The sequence below is a fragment of the Oncorhynchus gorbuscha genome, linkage group LG09 (assembly GCF_021184085.1).
Source record: "Oncorhynchus gorbuscha isolate QuinsamMale2020 ecotype Even-year linkage group LG09, OgorEven_v1.0, whole genome shotgun sequence".
NCBI classification, from domain to species: domain Eukaryota; kingdom Metazoa; phylum Chordata; class Actinopteri; order Salmoniformes; family Salmonidae; genus Oncorhynchus; species Oncorhynchus gorbuscha.
The window spans coordinates 36530333-36553538 of NC_060181.1; the positions used below are offsets into that span (position 1 = coordinate 36530333).

At 44.5% G+C, this 23206-nt stretch overlaps 2 protein-coding genes across 9 annotated transcripts; one reads left to right on the top strand and one right to left on the bottom strand.

Annotated features, from left to right (window-relative positions):
• Window positions 1-7798: 7798 nt before the first annotated feature.
• LOC124043486 (proteasome subunit beta type-4-like) lies at window positions 7799-13163 on the bottom strand. The gene is made up of 7 exons (XM_046362132.1): window positions 13005-13163; window positions 12305-12511; window positions 9276-9422; window positions 8917-8998; window positions 8402-8518; window positions 8183-8271; window positions 7799-7949 (listed from the first exon to the last, which is right to left on the bottom strand). Exons 1-7 carry the CDS (start codon window positions 13118-13120, stop codon window positions 7937-7939), a joined length of 771 nt encoding a protein of 256 aa, XP_046218088.1. The 5' UTR covers window positions 13121-13163; the 3' UTR covers window positions 7799-7936.
• A 999-nt stretch (window positions 13164-14162) lies between these two features.
• LOC124043483 (DNA-binding protein RFX5-like) lies at window positions 14163-23206 on the top strand. Of its 8 annotated transcripts, none has more exons than XM_046362117.1 (12): window positions 14216-14256; window positions 15952-16043; window positions 17402-17551; window positions 17741-17774; window positions 17873-17955; window positions 18483-18566; window positions 19983-20132; window positions 20316-20432; window positions 20765-20843; window positions 20962-21160; window positions 21280-21374; window positions 21503-23206. In XM_046362117.1, the coding sequence occupies exons 3-12, from the start codon at window positions 17442-17444 to the stop codon at window positions 22421-22423; spliced, it is 1872 nt and encodes a 623-aa protein (XP_046218073.1). In that variant the 5' UTR covers window positions 14216-14256; window positions 15952-16043; window positions 17402-17441; the 3' UTR covers window positions 22424-23206. The 8 variants fall into 8 exon arrangements, with proteins under 8 accessions (XP_046218075.1, XP_046218073.1, XP_046218079.1 ...); XM_046362123.1 differs by having other exon boundaries at window positions 19986-20132; XM_046362119.1 differs by lacking the exon at window positions 15952-16043 and having other exon boundaries at window positions 14163-14256.

Genomic DNA, 23206 nt, shown 5'->3' on the forward strand with positions numbered 1-23206 from the left:
TCTCTCTCCTTTGTGAAGGTGTGCGACTACCGCTCGTCCCTGTATGTGGACGTTTTTGCCCACTTCCATGAGTTCCACAACGGCACGGCCAATCTGCTGTGCCCCTACTGCCTTAGGGTGTTCCGCTCCAGCAACAACTACCAGAACCACTACAGCCGCCACCAGGTAAACCCAATGAGGCTATATGCCACATCAGATACATGTGGTACATCTATGGCCATTGGCAGCCAGTCTATTCCACTCCACCCATTTTCCTATGTGTTTGTGTGCAGAAAAAAAAAGTGTTTAAATGCGACCGGTGCCGGCTTCAATTCCTCTTCGCCAAGGACCGGGCAGAGCACAAGGTGCAGTACCACAAGACTCACCTCAAGCCACGGCAGCTGGAGGGCCTGAAGCCTGGTACCAAGGTTTGTCTGTGTGTGTGTGTGCGATATTTTGAATTTGTGTGTGTGTGTTTTATTTATATATATATATATATATATTACTGCTCAAAAAAATTAAGGGAACACGTAAACAACACAATGTAACTCCAAGTCGATCACACTTCTGTGAAATCAAACTGTCCACTTAGGAAGCAACACTGATTGACAATACATTTCACATGCTGTTGTGCAACTGGAATAGACAACAGGTGGAAATTATAGGCAATTAGCAAGACACCCCCAATAAAGGAGTGGTTCTGCAAGTTTGGACCGCAGACCACTTCTCAGTTCCTATGCTTCCTGGCTGATGTTTTGGTCACTTTTGAATACAGGCGGTGCTTTCACTCTAGTGGCAGCATGAGATGGAGTCTACAACCCACACAAGTGGCTCAGGTAGTGCAGCTCATCCAGGATGGGAGATCAATGCGAGCTGTGGCAAGAAGGTTTGCTGTGTCTGTCAGCGTAGTGTCCAGAGCATGGAGGCGCTACCAGGAGACAGGCCAGTACATCAGGAGACGTGGAGGAGGCCGCAGGAGGGCAACAACCCAGCAGCAAGACCACTACCTCCTCCTTTGTGCAAGGAGGAGCAGGAGGAGCACTGCCAGAGCCCTGCAAAATGACCTCCAGCAGGACACAAATGTGCATGTGTCTGCTCAAATGGTCAGAAACAGACTCCATGAGGGTGGTATGAGGGCCCGACGTCCACAGGTGGGGGTTGTGCTTACAGCCCAACACCATGCAGGACGTTTGGCATTTGCCAGAGAACACCAAGATTGGCAAATTCGCCACTGGCGCCCTGTGCTCTTCACAGATGAAAGCAGGTTCACACTGAACACATGTGACAGTCTGGAGACGCCGTGGAGAACATTCTGCTGCCTGCAACATCCTCCAGCATGACCGGTTTGGCGGTGGGTCAGTCATGGTATGGGGTGGCATTTCTTTGGGGGTCGCACAGCCCTCCATGTGCTCGCCAGAGGTAGCCTGACTGCCATTAGGTACCGAGATGAGATCCTCAGACCCCTTGTGAGACCATATGCTGGTGCGGTTGGCCCTGGGTTCCTCCTAATGCAAGACGATGCTAGACCTCATGTGGCTGGAGTGTGTCAGCAGTTCCTGCAAGAGGAAGGCATTGATGCTATGGCCTGGCCCGCCCGTTCCCCAGACCTGAATCCAATTGAGCACATCTGGGACATCATGTCTCGCTCCATCCACCAACAGTTGCATCACAGACTGCAACAGTTGCATCACAGGATGCTTTAGTCCAGGTCTGGGAGGAGATCCCTCAGGAGACCATCCGCCACCTCATCAGGAGCATGCCCAGGCGTTATAGGGAGGTCATACACACTACTGAGCCTCATTTTGTTTTTTTTTCTTTAGGACATTACATCAAAGTTGGATTAGCCTGTAGTGTGGTTTTCCACTTTAATTTTGAGTGTGACTCCAAATCCAGACCTTCATGGGTTGATAAATTTGATTTCCATTGATCATTTTTGTGTGATTTTGTTGTCAGCACATTCAACTATGTAAAGAAAAGTATAAAAATATTTCATTAATTCAGATCTAGGATGTTATTTTAGTGTTCCCATTGTTTTTTTGATATGGCCAGTGCTTTGTTTCTGGACATTTTGAGCCTGTAATCAAACCCACAAATTCTGATGCTCCAGATACTCAACTAGTCTAAAGAAGGCCAGTTTTATCGGTTCTTTAATCAAGAGAACAGTTTTCAGCTGTGCTAACATAATTGCAAAAGGGTTTTCTGATGATCAATTAGCCTTTTAAAATTATACATTTGGATTAGCTAACACAACATGCCATTGGAACACAGGAGTGATGGTTGCTGATAATGGACTTCTGTACGCCTATGTCGATATTCCATAAAGAATCTGCCGTTTCCAGCTACAATAGTCAATTACAACATTAACACTGTATTTCTGATCAGTTTGTTGTTTTAATGGACAAAACAGGGACATTTCTAAGTGACCCCAAACCTTTGAATGGGGGGGGGGGTAACACACACATGCGTGAGTGATTGCTAGGGTGTGATATTCTGAATTTTGTGTGTGAATACATATTTTTTTCTCTTCTCCGTGATTCGAAAGTATATACCGTAATTTCCGGACTATAAGCCGCTACTTTATTCCCACGCTTTGAACCTCGCGGTTTATACAATGACGCGGCTAATTTATGGATTTTTCCCGCTTTCACAAGATTCATGCCGCCGCCAAAAAACGGAGCACCGTCACATAATGTGATGTAAAATCGAGCGCGCTCAAACTTCCCATCATTCTGATTACGGTAGTAATTTTGTCACCCTCATCATGGCAAAGACACGGAGAAATGCATATGATGCAGCTTTCAAGTTGAAGGAGATAAATCTGGCTGTTGGAAAAGGAAATAGAGCTGCTGCATGGTAGCTTGGCCTTAATGAGTCGATGATAAGACGTTGGAAACAGCAGCGTGAGGAACTGACTCAGTGCAAAAAGACAACAAAGGCTTTCAGAGGGAGGAAAAGCAGATGGCCAAAGTATTTGCAGCCACTCGACATCAGTGTAAATCGTGCATTTAAGGTGGCGCTCCTTGTTCAGTGGGAGTCTTGGATGACAAGTGGGGAGAAATCCTTCACTATAACGGGCTGCATGCGAAGAGCAACTTATGGTCAAGTCTGCCAGTGGGTCCTGACAGCGTGGAGCATTGTCAAAAAATCCACTATCATCAACAGGTTTCGAAAGGCTGGACTGCTGCGTGTTGAAGGGGCAGCATGAGCTCAGCGGGGTATTTGCCTCCGGATGAAAGTGACGAGAGCGACAATGAAAACGATCCAACATCGGATGAAGCAATTCTGAGGCTATGACTTCAGTGGTTTCAGTGCACAGGAGGAGGAAGATGGTGACCAAAGTACATTTGTTTCAATGTACCGGTAGGCACCTGCGGCTTATAGACAGGTGCGGCGTATTTATGTACAAAATACATATTTTTTAAAATAATTCAGTGGGTGCGGTTTATATTCAGGTGTGCTTAATAGTCCAGCAATTACGGTAGTGGTGTGAATGTTATGCATTTTCCCTGTGCATTATGGGAATATTAATCATGTATATTAAGTGGTCTAAGAATATTTCTGTGTTCCAGGTGACTATCCGGGCCTACGCGCTGCAGGGCAAGCAGTACTACTATCAGGAGTCTTCGGGCCGAGGAAACCCCCGACCCTCCAAAGTGATTGATGTTCCGTCTGCTCCCCAAAAACCAGAGCCCAAGAAGAAGCCTGTTGAGAGCCTGATGAAGCTGCTCACTAAGTTCCAGATGAGGTAGAGGGTTGATGGTTTTCCCCCTGATTGTATTGGCACGAAATGGAATTGACGCCAAGCTTTATTCAGACTCGATTGAGTTTATCGTTTAGCTTTGCCGTATGGCAAAATTGTTGACCATTTTATCATTTGGAGCAGTTGTCTAGGATGATGCGGCTAGAAATTGAATATCAAAAATGGATAAGCTTGACATTCCATCGCTGTGCACCATGGGTAACCTGTCTCTGCCTTCCTTCCCCACAGTGCATCGCCGGCCCAACAGAACTGCATGGAGTGCACCTTTAAGATTCCCGACTTTGCCAACCACTTCCCCAGCTACGTCCACTGCTCCTTGTGTCGCTACTGCACCTGCTGCTCCCGAGCTTACGCCAACCACATGATCAAGTGAGTGACATTGTTCAACTGAAGATTCCCGAAATGTTGGTTTGGAGAAAGGTGTATGACACATGTTTTCTGTCTCTCTTCGCAGTAACCACGTGACTCACAAGAGCACCACCCAATATCTGGCCATGTACGAGTCATACTCAAGGTAACAATCATTTCCTCAATTTTTGGGGGGCAGTGTTTAATTGAATGTGGTGTTCTTTTAAAATACTGATTGCTCAAAACCCTCGTGGTCCCATTTCAGAATGGATGAGATGAGGTGCACTTCATGTAACTACAGAACCAAGGTGGGTGATATGATGGCCAACCACCTGGTGGATCACCCAGACCATGATGCTGCAAGCTTCAGCAAGCTGGAGGTGGAAGGTTATTAAGTTTTGAGTTCCACCTTCTGATATTTAACTATCTTTGTAAAAGGTCAATCCTTTCTATATGGCAACCTTTTTGTTGATTTTTTTTTTCTCTCTCATTCAGATGTGTCCGAGAAGGCTTCTCAAGGGTATTTAATATCCTCTTCATATAATGAGTGAAATAACTTAGGACAGAATTGAGCTGGCTCTCAAGTTGAAGCCTAGTTACACTTTGGTTGCACTGTGACACTCCATTGCTTCTTCATCAAATGTGTGTGTCATTGACTGAGCTTCCTGAAAACTAACATGTTTTTCTTTTCCCCCTGTAGCATTGTTGTTCCAGAAATCAACCCAGGTCAAGGGGGGTATTTTGTGCCTATCCATCTGCTACCAGCTGGCAATAGTTCCACCCTGCTCTCGATCAAACCGCTCCTATCCTCCAAATCCAGCATGACCATCACGGTCCTTGGTCCCAATAAAAACATGCTCTCCACTGCCCCTGCTGCATCCAATGGTGTCTGGACAACCCCCAAGGTTGGTGGCTTGGGCCAAGGGATGGAGCCCCAGGCAGTGGGGTCCGAGGGGCTGAGCCACAGAGAGCTTTTCCACAAAGGAGAGGCCAGGATGGACAAATCCAGGAAAGAAGGATCAACCAAAATAACTGTGCACCATCTGAAGGTGATGCTCTATGCCCTGTGCAATGGCTTCTCCCAGGCATCCCTGCACTTTGGCACCCAGCCAGAGCTCATCCAGGCCTGGATGCTGCAGCAGGAGATCCGGCTCCTCCAGAAGGACTGGATCTGGAGCACGGACCGCATCGCAGAGTGGGTGATGTGCCAGCGGGAGCAGCAGCTGCCAGTCACAGAGGAAAACCTGCTCCAGACAGCCATGCAGGCCTTGGAGGAGTCGCGCGAGATCGGTGAGTTCTACGAGTGGGCTGTGGACTTCATGCTCCGCCACAACCTCAGCCTGCAGGCCACCTGCTCGGCCAAGCACCCGCTGCCACGCAACGTCTACGAGAGTGTCCGCATCTTCACTCGCTTTATCTGCAAGCAAGTCAAAGATGTTGGTTTCCGGCCACCCTCCATCGGATGCATTGACGAGCTCTCTGTGTTCGTGGACCTGGATAAGCTCAAGACAGACCCCGAGGCGTTTCAGTTGATCGGCACCGGGGAGCCCCTGATAGAGGTGGTCCTAGCAGGGCTGGCCGACGGCACCATGCTGCCCACCATGGTGTTCCTCAAAGGCAACCCTCCACACCTCCCGAAGGCCATCCCGGACTCTGTCTTCCTGGAGGCGCGCCCGCAAGGGTTTACGGACAACGAGCGGCTCCAGCTGTGGCTCTCTAAGGTGTGGCAGAAGCATGTGAACCCCCAGGCAGGGGGAAAAGGTCTGCTGATCATGGACACCCACCACGGCCACCTGGCTGACGACTTCCTGGCTGCCCTCAACAGCAGCAACACCCTGCCGGCGGTGATCCCCATCGGCTGCTCATGCCGCCTGCAGCCCCTGGAGCTGTGCGTGGCGCCTGTTATGAAGGAGTTTCTACAGGCCCGCTGGTGTGCTATGCACACCCAGAATGAAGGAGCTGTGACTCTGGGGCCAGGTGACCTGGCCCTACTGCTGGTGGAATGTCTAGGTGACGTGGTCTTGTGCTTGGCAACACAGCCCCAGATCTTCCAGCAGTCCTTCATGATGGTTAGCACACCGCATAAGGAAGGAGAGAAAGGTCCGGCAGAACTGGTGCAGAGCCTGACCGAGGCTCTTGTCATGCTGGAGAAAACAAGGTCGAAGAGCGCTGAAGTGCTAATGAAGGACAATGGGGTGAGCTCGGACATTATGTCGGCGTACACCTTGCCCTCCCTGCCACCCAACCCGCAAGCACGTGTTTGAGAAGGACAACGATCTGGAGTCTTTTCATGGTTTTGAGGAAACTGATTGTTGATCATTGGCGGACCGACACTACAGACTTGGTTTGAAAGTGTCAAAAGATCCAAGGGAATTGTGACATTTGAAGCAGAGATGGGATAACTCTGGAGAATGTACCGGACCCGTTAAACTGTGCACATGCTTGTTCCTTTCACTTGGGAAGGTGATGCAACTTTCAAATGTTTTTGTACATTTTCTATGACAAGCTGCTGTGTCTCACGTGTAACCCTATAAGGTTCAACAATGACTAATACAACCTGTCTGGTATAAGAATTAAATTCCTCTGTTCATTAACCAATTCACTTGTGACAAAGCAAAATACTTTGTCCACTTAAGAATTTGTAAGGTTCTTATTTTTTATAAAATTAGTTTCTATACCACACATGTCATGTCTTACAAAAATGTCCCTCTATCATGACAAAGCTGCTTTTCAATTCAATTCCAACACATACGCAATATATCTTCTGCTACCATGTTACAGAATCTACTGCACGCCCAACGGTTTCTCCCCTCCCTGGTTGGAGACCAGACATATTTACTGTTAGTTTCACTGTCACGAGTTGTCTGTTGACCCTTCCTCTTGGCCTATGTACCAACATATTCTTTAACAGACCACTCCGTGAATTATAACTTGATGCCAAATGTATACATTATTTAGTCATTATTGATAAAAAATCCTTCACTGTCTTATACAATTAAAGTCTCTTCCTGTCAACACTAGACTACACACTTTGTAAATAAGAAATTAGAGTATAAGTTATCAGTGAGATCAGAATGTCACTTCTAGTAGGGAATGTTTGATATTCTATTAACTCAAATGTATGTAGAAATGGTGTCAAAGCTCTGACACTGATACTTTATTTATAAAGCTGTGATGGATTTAGCTAAGACAAACAGCCCATCCCTTATCAATTGGCCATCGTTTCTATTTATTGAAAGCAATGTCTAATGAGAAATGACCTCAGACCAGCCACGCCGTTCACAGGAAATCTCAGATCATGCCTGAGGATGGAATCCAAGAGATGGCAGTCTACCTCTCAGGTTTCTCTTATTTTATTCACCTGAACGATTAACTATTTTTTTAAAAATATGAAATAAAGTGTTGGGTCTGCTTTAATAGTGGGTTTCCCTTTGTGGTATTAACAGCATATAGTCTGGTGCAGTTCTGTATGGTTGAACCAAAAGTGTTTAACATGGAAACAGACTAGATTTGCTCTTGACACAGGGTCCTTACCCCTGATGTGGATAAATCTGGGTATTACAGAAGTCCAAAGATGTAATTTCTTCCCATGAATGTTTGCCCGCAGCTCTGCTTGTGGACCTTTCCAATTACAGTATATTAATAATCTCAATTTCACGAGATTTAATTTAAGCCTGACTGTCATTCAAGTTTAAATAACTCACCCATTCAGAAGTTTACAACATTTATTTTTCATATTACAAAGGGAAGGGGGGGGGGTAAATTTGTTACATAGCAGTCCTATCAAAGCGGTAACATTGTAGAATGGCCAGACCAATAGTGTGGCTTAACGTACAGTCCTTATCGTCATCATTCAAACCCACTGCAAAAGAAAATGTACATTATTACATTGTCATATTAAATAGAACAGGCACATGCTGTGTGAAATATTCCACAAGCTCTACGTAGTTGTTCAAATAAAATGCTATGATCAATTTAGGACAAAGAAATTACAACTTTAAACAATTTTCCTGAAGTGATAATACAATGCCAACTCTATGGACCTTTGACACTTCTGACTGGACAGTCGAAACAAGTTATGTGGCTATAACTTACCTGACCATGTGGGCAATTTCCCAGTTGGTCTCACAGGACATGGGGCCAACAATCTCCACGCCTTCTTTTGTCACAATGGCAATTTCATGCTATAAATAGACAAACTAACGTCACAAATAGCTATGAGACTGGTAGCTTCAAAAGAGAAACATTGACATTCCCAATGTGCTGTAGAAAATAACATTAAATTCTGGACAGTTCCCGAGACTAACGACTCACCCTGTTGTAGGAGCGAGCGTCGCGATAGTATAGCACCTTGAGGCAGCGCTCAATCAGAGCCCGGGCCTCATCCTTCGTGATCTCTACCTTGTTCTCTACCACCTCCCTCATCAGGGGCTGCATGGACACAAAGAATAACCGTACACTAAACAAACCCAGACATACTGCAAGGTTCTGTGTCGAACTTCCAACTGTGGAACATCCATTTTTACATACAGTATCAACATGAGGTAACATCTTAATTTTATGCAGAAGCATCATGCAGTATAGATTACTTCCAATTATATTCATACAATTTCTTGTCCCAGAAAGGGTTGCCACTATTTCAATATGAACTAGTGTAGCTCAGCTCTACAACTTGGAAAAGGAATTACAACTTTAGCCAATCTTTCAAATAGAAACTATGGCATCTTTTCAATTGCTAAAGATAAGTTATAAACTATGAAACGTATAGAAGTTAATACTGCCAAACAGTAGCAGTCCCCTTGTGTTTATTAGCTCATTTGTCCTCTCACCTGGGCCAGGTAAGCACCAAACCCTGTAGCCACTGTAGGTGCCTCATAGGCCACACCCAGCTTGTCCACGTAGCCCAGGAAGCTAGAGAAAAATACAAGTTATTAATATATTTTGTTGTAGCTAGCTACTATAATTATTTATAGATGCAGATCCCCAGTCAGTTTGATGTTAACTTCGAGAACAGGGTAGGAGGTTTGTTAAAGGCAAAAACTAACCAGGATCATGGTTAAAATAGTCTAACATGACAACGGGCACTCCCACATTTCTAAGCAATTTTAAGAGCTCCACCTCTTGGCATGAACTCTGATAAGGACAACAAAAAAAATGACTAGTTGAAGATGCTGAAAACTCAAGCCACCTCTCGTCATTGTAGAATCCACCGATGACCACAGTGTTCCACAGTGGGTTCATCTTGCTGCGGCGGTTGTACATTACCCGCGTCAACCAGGAGTGGATGGCTTTTGGGCTGTAGCTGTGGCCGTCACCTAGGAGCTCCTCATCGATCCTGGGACACAACCAGAGAGATATGATCACTGGTGGTACTCAGGGAGATAACCAAGCAAAGGAAACAATGCCAGAAATCATTCAAACAAAGCAGCCCCCTATTTCTCAGTCTCTTCCCCACCTTTAAGAGATCTTTAATGCTTCTAGAAAAATTGCAGGACACAAGATCAATTGGTGGAAGTCTGCATTACTACCACTGAACAATAACCCAGTCGTCCCTTCCTATATATCCCCCAGTAGTCCAATGTTTTATACATTGTCTGAATGTATCCTTCCTTGCTAAATATTGTACTGACATTTTAATAAAAATAATTTACAAGATGTAGAAACAGATGGACTACATCTTACAATCACATTTCAGTGGTTGAACATTTAATATACATTTTTCCCCCCAGTTTCAACACCACTTGGAGATTGAAATAAAAATGTACTCCTTAAACTCCATGTATCTGGAGGAACAAAACAAAAAAAATCCATATTACAGAGACAAAAGACATCAGGTGGAATAAGCCTCCCAAACTTCCAGGGGTACCATTGGTCATTTGCTCTGCATTCACTTGCTACTTGGCTAAATACAGAAGCTTCCTTGTCATGGTATGCAATTTTCAAGTTGACCTGCACAGATTACAAGTGTTCCTCTGAAACAATCTAAAATTCAGATTTGGCCCTATTATTTCTCTCCCCATTTGCATAATCACACCCAACTCCAACCGGTACCTCCAATTGCACCATCCCTACGGTGAAGTGTGGTGGCAACGTCATGCTGTGGGGATGTTTTTCGGTGGCAGGGACTGGGAGACTAGTCAGGATCAAGGGAAAGATGAACGGAACAAAGTACAGAGAGATCCTTAATAAAAAAATACCTGCTCCAGAGCACTCAGGACCTCAGACTGGGACAAAGTTTCACCTTCCAACAGGACAACGACCCTACGCACACAGCCAAGACAATGCAGGAATGGCTTCAGGACAAGTCTCTGAATATCCTTGAGTGGCCCGGACTTGAACCCGGGGTGGCGGCGTAGCCTAGTGGTTAGAGCGTTGTACTAGTAACCGAAAGGTTGAAAGTTCAAATCCCTGAGCTGACAAGGTACAAATAGTTCAGCCCCTGAACAAGGCAGTTAACCCACTGCCTTGTTCAGGGTCGTCATTGAAAATAAGAATTTGTTCTTAATTAACCGACTTGCCTAGTTAGATAAAGGTTAAATAAAAAATTAGACCTGTTCGAACATCTCCGGAGAGAAGTATTTGGGGAGTTTTTCCCATTCAATGTGCCAAGTTTGTAGCGTCATACCCAAGAAGACCCGAGGCTGTAATCACTGCCAAAGGTGCATCAACATAGTATTGAGTAAAGGGTCTGAATACTTACGTAGATGAGATATTTCAGTTTTTTTTCCAGTCTAAAAACCTGTTTTTGCCTAGTTACATATTTATTTTGGACAAGGCTGTAATGTAAAAAAAAAAAAGTGGAAAGTCAAGGGGTCTGAATAGTTTCCGAATGCACTATAGGTAGCACAGGTGACCAGGAAGGATTAGCACAGGTGACCAGGAAGGATTAGCACAGGTGACCAGGAAGGATTAGCACAGGTGACCAGGAAGGATTAGCACAGGTGACCAGGAAGGATTAGCACAGGTGACCAGGAAGGATTAGCACAGGTGACCAGGAAGGATTAGCACAGGTGACCAGGAAGGATTAGGTGACACAGGTGACCAGGAAGGATTAGCACAGGTGACCAGGAAGGATTAGCACAGGTGACCAGGAAGGATTAGCACAGGTGACCAGGAAGGATTAGCACTGGTGACCAGGAAGGATTAGCACAGGTGACCAGGAAGGATTAGCACTGGTGACCAGGAAGGATTAGCACTGGTGACCAGGAAGGATTAGCACAGGTGACCAGGAAGGATTAGCACTGGTGACCAGGAAGGATTAGCACAGGTGACCAGGAAGGATTAGCACAGGTGACCAGGAAGGATTAGCACAGGTGACCAGGAAGGATTAGCACAGGTGACCAGGAAGGATTAGCACAGGTGACCAGGAAGGATTAGCACAGGTGACCAGGAAGGATTAGCACAGGTGACCAGGAAGGATTAGCACAGGTGACCAGGAAGGATTAGCACTGACCAGTGACCAGGAAGGATTAGCACAGGTGACCAGGAAGGATTAGCACTGGTGACCAGGAAGGATTAGCACTGGTGACCAGGAAGGATTAGCACAGGTGACCAGGAAGGATTAGCACTGGTGACCAGGAAGGATTAGCACAGGTGACCAGGAAGGATTAGCACTGATGACCAGGAAGGATTAGCACAGGCGAGTGAACAAGGCATACAGTTCTTACGGTATCAGATACAGCTTATAGAATGCATCTCTCTGCACCTTCTGTATAGGAATGTGTATTGGAGCTATTTATATTTCATATGTGCAATAAAATGGGAACTTCACCCGAAAAGGTTAACGTTTGTAAAGCTGATTCTTGTGGACGTGTTATGGACGGCTCTCTCCTGTGCCAGTAACTTTTCATAGGGAATCGCCACTACATATACTATGAACTACTCTATTTGCTGTGTATTTGCTATACATGTGCCTTGGTCCATGATTGTGAATGGAAATATTCACCATGTATTGGGCTCCTGAGTGGCACAGCGGTCTAAGGCACTACATCTCAGTGCTTGAGGCAGCACTACAGACAATCTGGTTTGAATCCAGGCTGTATCACAATCGGCTGTGATTGGGAGTCCCATAGGGTGGTGCACAACTGGCCCCAATGTCGTCTGGGTTTGTCCAGTGTTGGCCGTCATTGTAAATACTAATTTGTTCTTAACTGGCTTGCCTAGTTAAATAAAGGAATAAAAAAAGATTTAGGTTTCTGAAAGAAACCTTAAACTTACACCATCTGTTCGATGATCTGCTTCATGTACTGGTAGTCTGCGTAGTCGCCTGAGGCACCCAGGATGGTGCTGTCGTTCACTTTCATGAGTCGAGAGATGTTACGGAACCGTGCTAGGGAACCATAGGAGCCCAGCATATCAGCTGCGATTATGACGCCACCTGTAAACTTCACTCCCAGTACCGATGTTCCCGTCACCATGGGGTTTCTTGAGTTCAGGGAGGGAAAAATGTGAAAGTTTGTCATGAGTAAGTCTTATTAGCTAACGTTACACTACAATGCAATACAAAGCGATGCATGCTGAACTGCTGGACGTTTATTTAGACTCGTGCATATATAATGAAACCATGCCGGGAGTAAGGACTAGTTAAATAATATGCTTCAATAGTATCCTTTATTGTGGTGGGTTTTGTTAGCTAGCATTAACTACCATAAGTGCACTATGATTAGGTAGCCAACTAGCGAAGCATAGATAGGCAATTTATCATCAGCCAATTTGTTGGAAATAGAATAAGAAATCCCGAGAGCATATAAAGTTTAGTTAGATAACGTTACCTAGCTAGCGTTTGTAGCCCAACATAACTAGCTAGAGTAGCTCCATCGGCTTGCTCCACCATGATGATGCAGCTTACCGAGGAAATCGAAAGCGTGAGGACATTATTAGGGATCTCTACTCAAATTACTCAAAATGATTCGCTTACAGCGTGTGTTTGATAGGTCCGCATCCTGGGGTTAGACTACTGCCTGGAAATGAATAAAATTGTCCGGGTTTTGGTCCATTTTCCCAGAAATTGAGTTTCAACCCGCTTGGATCCATGTTGCAAATTTGCGGATGTGACGACAAACCTTTTTTTTGTGTTCTGCTGCAAAGAATATGGAATTGTGGGAAACAGGAGGCAGACAATTTTAACTGAAGCACAAAATTACATCTCTTATTTCTAACCACATGTAAACGTTTACCAGTAGCATAATCAATACAACAAGAAACTCAACAATAGCTGTATTGGTTTTATTATAAATGTTCGATGATTTAGTCCAAATGAAAGAAGTAGAAACAGAGTGGAGTTCAATTGTACTGAATGCTGGTAGAAGGTCAAGTTTACATATGGTGCGTTCGTAAATTCATTCTGGAGTGCCAGATTGCACTGGAAGTGTGGTCTGGGCGTTCGTAAATTCTGAGCATTCAGCTCTCGGAGCATTCAGAGCGCACATTGGACGGGGAGTAGAGTTGATCCGAGTGTTTTGACCTCACAACAGCTGTCAAGCACCCAAGCTAAAGTTAGCTAGCTTGCTATCTACTTCCAGACATAAATGAGAGAACACCTCACTCTGACCATTTTCCTCGACCTAGCAGAGCTGGTTAGGCAGTGTTCATGTTATCCTGAGCGTTGGTGACTGTAACTGTGCAACAATTTCATTACGCTTTTTTCCCGACGTTTACTGACACCGGCCATTTTCAACGGGTGTTGGGTGTTCGTAAATTCATCAGTACGCTCTGGCAAAAAAAATAATTTGTTCTTAACTGACTTGCCTAGTTAAATAAAGGTTAAATAAAAAATAAACACTCAGTCGAGAGTGCTTTTAAAACGGATAACCAGAGCGAATTTACGAACGCACCCGTAGTAAAACTGATTCTGAAAATCCGCCCCAATAGGAAATAACATATTCACATACGTCTAAACCAATCAAGTTTCTGTCACTAGGCAGAATATTGCCAGACGAGCCATCAGCTCAGTTACTGGGCAGACCAGTAATAACGCCTCCTATCAGAATAATCTTTAGCAAGAAAATAAAGCAATTGAACCAATAGAATTTAAGTTGCACTTGGTATCTGAGTAGAATTAGAACAATCCACCAATTGGAATTGACGTTTGCTTTGTAGTCAGGCAGACATAACATAGTTGTCCAATCACAAAAAATTCAAAGGGGATTTTTGCTGTAGCTTTGGCTCAGGTACTTTCTTTTTCTTTTATAAAATAAATACTTAAATAGGTTTTTATCATATATATCACAGAATAGTATGTGCAATTTAAAGATTACTTTGATATATTGTTGAAAAAGTTTGAATTCTGTTACAATTCATGTTTCAAAAGATGTTTCAATGCTTGCTAATGTTAGCATTTAAAGCTAGCCCAGCTAGCTAGCTATTAAGCTTAGCTAACGTTAGTCACTTGCTAAGATTAAATAACAGCATTCAGTGAATCTACAAGTGTTAAATGCCTGTCGAATTTGTTTTGTTATCTATGTCATATGTGCATTTAAATCCACAGAAAACTGACAACCAGTGTGTTGCTAGCTAGCCACAGTGAATTGAAACATGTTGTGTCGATAAACCCAAAAAGCGGGAAGTATGCAAATTGTGGAATTGCATATGCCGAGACATGAAAAATACATTGTTAACGGTCTCAAATAATTAAAGTTGGTAGCTAGCTAAGAAGGCGAAGCTAATAGCTCCCAACGCTAGTGAGATAAAGACCCGTCATGGCTGGTAGTGTTACTCCAAAACCATGCCTCTTATAGTATTTCGGAACCGTGCTACTGTAGTGACAGCCTGGTGAGCCAGCTTCACAGCGGCTGCACTCTGTCATTGCTCAATGCGCCATTGCATTATGCCTGTCAAGCTTTATAATACTGAACACTTCTGTTTTAATTATCCTACTTAATCGCCCTATTGTCATGTTTTGGAAACGCAGACAGCATCGTGCATGTTTTACTCCCATTTGTTATTATTATTCCAGACACTGATAGTGCCGTAGTGGGAGTGTCCCCGGCTGTTCAATTGACTGATGTGTTTTCTATTTTGGTGAAAGCCTTGCAGCTGTTGCACGCTTCATTGTACTAGATCTTGGCTATACAGTACACACCAGACTTTATCATTAAAAAAAATATATGAAATGCAAATATTGATAGTACATTGAATATATTGACAGGAAAAAAATATTCTATTTCACTTTTGCAGTACAATCCATTATAAATAATCCTGAATTAATCGTGAATAACGATAAGAGAGAAAGTTACAGAGGGTCAAAGATCATACCCCCAGCCAAGACATGCTAACCTTTCCCCATTACCAATAACAGGAGAGGAGTACGATCTTTGGCCCTTTGTAACTTTCTCACTCATCGTTATTCACTATTAATTCGAGATTATCCGTAATCATGGTAGAATCCACATTAGGTTAATGTAGAAGTGTTTAGAAACATATTATATTCCAATTTACAATAAAGTGACTCCAAAATGACACTACATTATTTACCATTAATTGATATTGGGCACAAAAGTATCTGAAACACAACCAAAACGAAGTAGAAATACATCCAACAAGTTTGTGGTCACAAGCTTGATGTAGTCATTGCGTGCTATGAATATGGGACAAAATTCTAATCTTTTGACTACTTTATTTATAAGAATCTTTAGACGTGTCAGTAATTTTGAACCCAATCTTTTTGAGAGAAAAAAGTATTACTTGTTAAACAAAATCAAATCATATCAAATCAAATTTTATTAGTCACATATCTCTCTATTATGCTTGGGAATACTTTGGAACAGATTATTTGATCCATTGGTCAGAATATGCGGTTTTGATTGAACACCCTACTTCATTGCATTCCATTAAATCTTATAATTGAACCTGGCTGACAACTCCAGGGTGAAGAAAGTTTCTGATGAACTCCACCAACGGAGCGGAGCAGAGAACAGGCTTTGTGGAATTCAGCTCCAACTACATCGATTCGCCCAAGGTCAATACTTCAAAACATTTCAATTATGAAATGCTTACCTTGTACATATGTTTGTCCTCTGTAATTGCGTGTCTTTCTTTGTTTGCTGAAATCCATACTTTTTCAATATATGTTCATCAAAAACCGCCAACTTGTTCCTTGTTGAGATTCAATTGGCACATGCACACTTGCTCTGAGTTGCCATCTTAGTGCAACAGCGATGAGCAAACAGTCTGTGGTTGTATTTGACTAACATTTATTGAAAAAGTATGGATTTAAGCTGTTGGGTTCTAACTTGAAATATCCTTATTCATTTTACCATATCCGAACTGGGTGTATGGAAATCTACTGAGTGAGAAATGGGAGTGCAAAAAGTTTACATTCTATCAGAACATGTTATTGTTAAATCTCATGTATCCTTTGGAGAGGAGAAGGGCAACAGCCTGGTTTCAGTCACTGATAAGGTAGGACAGCCATGAGTTAGGGAGGAGTGAAGAATGTGGGCCGAGATGCATTGGCTATCCAGATGTGCAAGGAGGAGCCTCCACCTAGAAGGAGGGTATAAATATATGGGCCTGTGTAAACATGTCTTTTCAGCTGTTTGACCCAATGGGTGAATAAACTTGGTTTGAGCTTTGACTGGTTGTCTGTTAGTTTTTCACTCTGTTTGTCAGAACCTAACAAAGCAAACAAAGGCACGCAACTCCAGAGGATAAATCTAGGTAAATGGAAGCGTTGCATAATATTTTTATTGACTGTGGGCATGTTGTCTGAGCTGAATTCCACAAAGCATTGTCTCTGCTCCACTCTGTTGGTGGAATTTATCAGAAACTTCCTTCACCATGGATTTGAGTTTAGTCAGCTACATTGAACCCTGCCAACTCATATCAGTACTACCATCATCATAGTCAGGTATGATCCTCAAGTTTTACCTTCCTAAACAGCTGCTATTGTCAGTTTGCATTTAGATTTAAATTGAAGGCTTCTTCTTTTAAACCTTTATTTAACTAGGCAAGTGAGTTAAGAACAAATTCTTATTTTCAATGATAGCCTAGGAACAGTGCCTTGTTCAGGGGCAGAACAACAGATTGTCAGCTCCGGGATTTGATCTTGCAACCTTTCGGTTACTAGTCCAACGCTCTAACCACTAGGCTACCTGCCGCCCTGGGCAGCATTGCTGTTCTTGGGCAGCTTATCAGATGAAAAATCACTAACATTGTGCATGTCCAATAACCAGCATTGTTGGATGTGGAGGGATATGTTTTCCATCCTCAACTAAAACTAAAATGTACTTTTAAAATGTAAAATGACAGCCCCCAGCCAAATGCCATAGTGCTTTGAACAGTTTTATCACATTTACCCCCCTCTCCTAATTTCAGAGGCCTCAGGGTGTGTTTGCCACCGCTGTGTGAGCAAACAATGACGGAGGACAGGTTGAAGGCAGACCCCTCCAAGCGGGAGGGTCTGGACTCAGGAGAGGGAGACACAGAGCCTAGCCTGCTGCTGCAGAAACTAAAGAGCAACATCTCGTAAGTCCCACCCCTCTGTCCACACAGCCACCTCTTAAATGATCAAAATGGACAATAAAGTATTGTGTCGTATCAGCACACTCTCCAACATTACCTGCTATTTATCTCATACAGCTAATCCATCAGTGTCATTAGAACGTCTTCAGAAATGTGTTTGTGTATAACTGTAATTGTTGTTTCTTTTCGTAGTAAGAATATACAGGGGAAAGTGGATGTTATCCTGGTGAGTGCCGAAACATCTTTGGTATTGTATTGTGTATGAATGGCCTTGTCTATGAATGGTTTAAGACCCAGATTTTCCTATGTCTCTCCTACCCACAGCAAGATGTGCAGCGCTTCTCTGACAACGACAAACTCTACCTTTACCTCCAGCTGCCTTCTGGCCCCAGTCCAGGGGAGAAAAGGTGAGCATCATTATCATCAGCAATCACTCTGGGTCTAGCACTCTATGATTGTCCTCCTGGTGGGACATATTTGTGTCTCTTCAGATGACTGAAGAGGCTGATGTATGACCCACAAATCCCACTAAAGAGGCCAGTGTATGTGGCGGTAGTGGTTGATAATGGTTGATGTTTAGCCTCTCCTTTTGTTGTTGCCGCTTGTCCTCAGTGGCATGGTTGAGGTCTTTTTCATGTTGTGCAGCCCAACTGTGGATGGCCTTCCTCCATTTGTTTTATTTCTGTTCAGTCTGTTAGAGATGCAATAGGTGTCATGCAATCAAGCATTGAAGCAGTGCTCCATTCAGAGAGGGTGTACTGTACCTACCTCCTGGTGGTTTAAGGTTTGTAGAGAGGGAGTTTTGATCTGGATGTTATTGTGTGCTTTTGAGATGCAAAGATTCTGCACAGATCAACAGATTTCAACAGACCATGCAGATCTATGTATCTCGAACATGCACACATCTCCAAATTCCACAAACTCTTTTTCTCAGTCTGGCAATGGCCCCGCTGGCACAACTTAGGCGGTGGTGTATTTCTGCATCGATGTCAGCTTTGGAGGACAGAACACTGCCAAGGTAAGGGAAGAGGTCCACGTTTTCAAGGGTGTTATTGTCAACATGTACACACAGAAACTCACAGAGCATACAAAGCTCAATAAAGATCAGAGATGTACTACATCTGTTTGATAACCAGTGACCCAGTCACATTGACTTTTTCCCCAGTAACACTTAAAAATATTTATAAATGCTGTTATAAGTAGTTTATAAACACTTAATTATTTAGTTAATAGTTTATCAAATCGGTTAAAAACAGTTATGACACAATGATTGAAATTGTGTGATTGTTATTTTGGTGCATGTCAAAATGTGAGTGCACATTGATTATTATTATTGCCAGTTCCACAGTGCATGTTTGAGCTGGAATAAAACAGCAGCAACATGAACCGTGTGCTGGCTTTTCATCTTATTATTTGTTAACATGTTCTGGGGCTCTGAGAAGTTTGGGATGTGCATATCTTCTTACATTAAAAAAAAAAATGTTCACCACCTTAACTATACTGACCAAAAATATAAAGGCAACATGTAAAGTCTTGGTCCCATGCTTCATGAGCTGAAATAAAAGATCCATGAAATGTTCCCACGTGCAAATGCCACCAAGTTTTAGGCGGAGAGTGCAATGGGCATGCTGACTGCAAGAATGTCCACCAGAGTTGTTGCCAGATAATTGAATGTTCATTTTATAAGCTGCCTCCAACGTCATTTTAGAAAATTTGGAAGTACGTCCAACCGGCCTCACAACCGCAGACCAGGTGTAATCACTCCAGCCCAGGACTTCGTCTGAGACCAGCAACCCTGACGGCTGATAAAACTGTAGGGTTTGCACAACCGAAGAATATCTCAACAAACTGTCAGAAACCATCTCAGGGAAGCTCATCTGCGTGTTCGTCGTCCTCATCAGGTTCTTGACCTGACAGAAGTTCGGTGTCGTATCCGACTTCAGTGGACAAATGCTCAATTTCAATGGCCATTGGCACGCTGGAGAAGTGTGCTCTTCACGGAAGAATCCCGGTTTCGACAATATTCCACAAGCCACAATCAACAGCCTGATTAACTCTATGTGAAGGAGATGTGTCACGCAGCATTAGACAAATGGTGGTCACACCAGATACTGACTGGTTTTCTAATCCATGCCCCTACCTTTTTTTTAAAGGTATCTGTGACCAACAGATGCACGTATGTATTCCCAGTCATGTGAAATTCATAAATTAGGGCCTAATGAATTTATTTAAATTGACTGATTTCCTTATATGAACTGTAACCTAGTAAAATCTCTGAAATTGTTGCATGTTGCGTTTTATATTTTTGTTCAGTGTAGTTTCAAAATATCGACATTGAACTGTCACTTTTTTCCTCCACAAGAAAAATATATTGTTTTATCAGCAAAAGATGGCTGCTGAGATATACTGATAGCTTGGTTATGTTTGTCCTGAGCAGCAGCAGCAGCAGCAGCAGCAGCAGCAGCAGTGACCCCAGTTCCTTCAACACAGCTGACCAGCTGCACACCTGCAACTGGATCCGCAGCCACCTGGAGGAGCACGTAGACACCTGCCTGCCCAAGCAAGACGTCTACGAGACATACAAGTAAGTTATTGTAATGAGGCACAGCTGTGACTGTGAATTAGAAATGTACTTGTGAACCCGGACTATCTGGACATCAATAAGAAATACTCTTTTTTTGGTTTCCATTGTAAATGCTTTGCTACGGTGTGCCGTAATGAAATCGACACAGCTAATGTTATGATCTATTGCCCCATAATAACCCAGGAGATACTGTGATAACCTGCAGCACCGGCCTCTGAGTGCTGCCAACTTTGGGAAGATCATCCGTGACATCTTCCCCAACATCAAAGCCCGGAGGCTCGGTGGCAGGGGACAGTCCAAATATCCTTTTAGTCTGTCAGGAGGTTGTTTTGGGAGGCCCTTTAAGTATTTTAACACAATTTTACTTTTGCTTGCCACAACTGCATTGACACCTGCAAATTAAGTATTCAAGCGTCTCCCTGAATGCTAGATGGAATTCAGGGATTCACCTATACTTCAATGCATCCTATTTGCATCCTATTTTTATATTGTTGCACAATGTGGGAAATGTGGATAGAATGATGCCACCGAGTACGAAGGATGAAACAAGTATTACCATACCCTCTCCACTTATCAATAGGTTGTGGTTCCCCTTTCTGTTTACAGTTCATCCTTAACTCCTCCGCTGACACGTATTGTTATAGTGGAATCCGTAGGAAGACCGTGCTAAACATGCCACTGTTGCCAAACCTGGACCTGAAAAATGACCCAGTACGTATGACTAGTCAACTGCACTTCCTGTTTATATGATAGGACACAACCATTGCTTTTGCTATAGTTGTGTGCAAAAATGACAGTCAATGGTGATTAAGACTATTCTTCCATATAGTCGGAGCTGACGGAGCTGGTGCAGACCTACAAGCAAGAGGTGACGGAGGCGGCTTGTGAGCTCATCTGTGATTGGGCCCAGAAGATCCTCAAACGTTCCTTTGACACAGTGGTCGAGATCGCCCGTTTTCTTGTGCAGGAGCACATCGTCAACCCACGCTGCAGCCAGGCTGAACTCGTCACTTCTGCCGCGATGGCAGGTGAGACTCAGTTTCCTCATCTCCATTACACTGTGTTCAGTCATCTCCAATACCATCCGCAACCATCTCATGATTGGAATTTCTTGTAACCATCAGTCATTTTTCTTTGTGTCTCACAGGAGGACCTGCAAAGCCCCACAAGGTTATCAAGAAGAACCCAGTACCGTCAAAAGGAGGTGGGCCGGAGACAGAAGGGAGCAGCTCTGATGCTAAGGTAGAGCATCAACAATACCCTTTCAAAGACTAAATGCTAAGTACAGAAACATACTTCTCGAAGTTGTAATAATGAGCCATATCTACTCATATCGACTTTATGTAACACAATGATGTTGTTTCTCTCAGAGGGATAAAGAAGTTGGGGATCAGTCGTCGCCGGGGACACTGCAGTCCAGTGACAAGCCAACCAAAGGGGCGGAGTCAGTACGCCCGGGGGGTCGTGACCTGCAGGTGGAGGCTCTGATGAAGCACCTGCCCCGAATCCTGCCTCGCAGCTCCGTCCCGGATAAGTCCCAAGGCGGCGCCCTCCCCGTCATGATCCTCCCCCACACCGTCAGCTTATCCTACCCCGAAAAAGCCCCGCCGGTTACCATGGTGCCCGTGGCACCGACATCGGTGGTGCAGAGGGCCCGTGCCGTGACCAAACGGGCCCTCGAGGCTCCGACTGCAACCAGCGGAGGCCCCGAGCTGGGAGGCACGCCGGCCAAACGGAAACGAGGACGACCCAGGAAGCCACGGCCAGAGGACACCACCTCTCCGCAACCGCCCCCTCCGTCCCTACCTTCGGTCAACCAAGCCCACATCATGAAGTCCCTCACTGGAGGGGTGATCCAGAAAGCCTGCTCGTCCTCCTCCTCTTCCCAGGTGGTGGAGGTCGTGTTCCAGGACCAGCATGCCGTGGTGCTCGGCCAGCTACATTCGGTAGCGGACTCTGGCAACCCAGAGCACCGGGGTGTGGTGCTCGAGACTGACCCACGGCCCCTGCTGCTGCTGCCAGGGACAAGCCACGCAAACTGGGACATGGGCAGGGCCATGGTAGAGGTCATCCAGAGGGCACCGAGACCGCCCACCACCAAGAACAACAACAACTCCCAGTCTATCCCCCAGCACCGCCTGCCCCTGCCCACTTTGCTGGAGAATCGAGGTGAGGTGGAGATCACCCTCACCCCCATGGAGCCTTCGGAAGATCTGCCGACCCCCACCACCCAGGCTAGCTCGGAGGGCCGCCCTGCGCCTGATGACAGCACTAAGGTTGAAAGACCCTAGCACTGGCCCTCCCAGTCCCGAACCTCACCCTCCTTATCCCAGAGACTAGGGAGCACTAAGGGACTTTATACTACCCTCAGCATGAAGATAACCACCCCCAATCTCCCAATCATCTTCTCCCAGGTAGCAAGCTTCATCTGGCTCCACACAGTCCCTCTCCCATCTTACCGATTGGTGGAAATCCAAGATTGGCGGCACAGAGAGCCAAGAAGGGTTGATGAAGCCAAACCGCTACATACCCATGTTGACCTTCCATTAGCCCTTGCATTTGACAATGTAAAAAGGGCCGTTTATAACTCTTTGCTGTGACTCTAACTGCATGTTTTTCTTTGTAATTGTGAGCGAAGATATAGACAAATGCGGCTCCATACTCCTGAGATTGGATTTCTTGTAGTTCTGATGACGAGGAGGGGCTTTTTACGGGTTCGGACCATTCGAGGGTCTAAGTGCTACTCTCCCCGAGAGGAACTCCCCTCAAAGCGTTATTTTTTAAATATCTTTGGTTGTGTTATGTTGATGTTTGTAGTTGTGCTTTCAAATAGACTTCCAGAGTAAAGGCGTCCGCATGCATCCCAGACTAAACAGTTTGGAAGAGTTTGGGCATATATTATGATGACATTTTGTGACGTTTCTGTTCATTTTGGACTTCGGTAAGGATTTTTCGGCTGTTCGGGAACACCCCAAAAAATTCTAGAGGCAAGCCGAAGTCGGTAGCCGAAGTCTACGCCCCTTCGTCAGTAATTGGTCAACAGTCGGGATTCTTCAATAAAGTCTTTGTTGTCA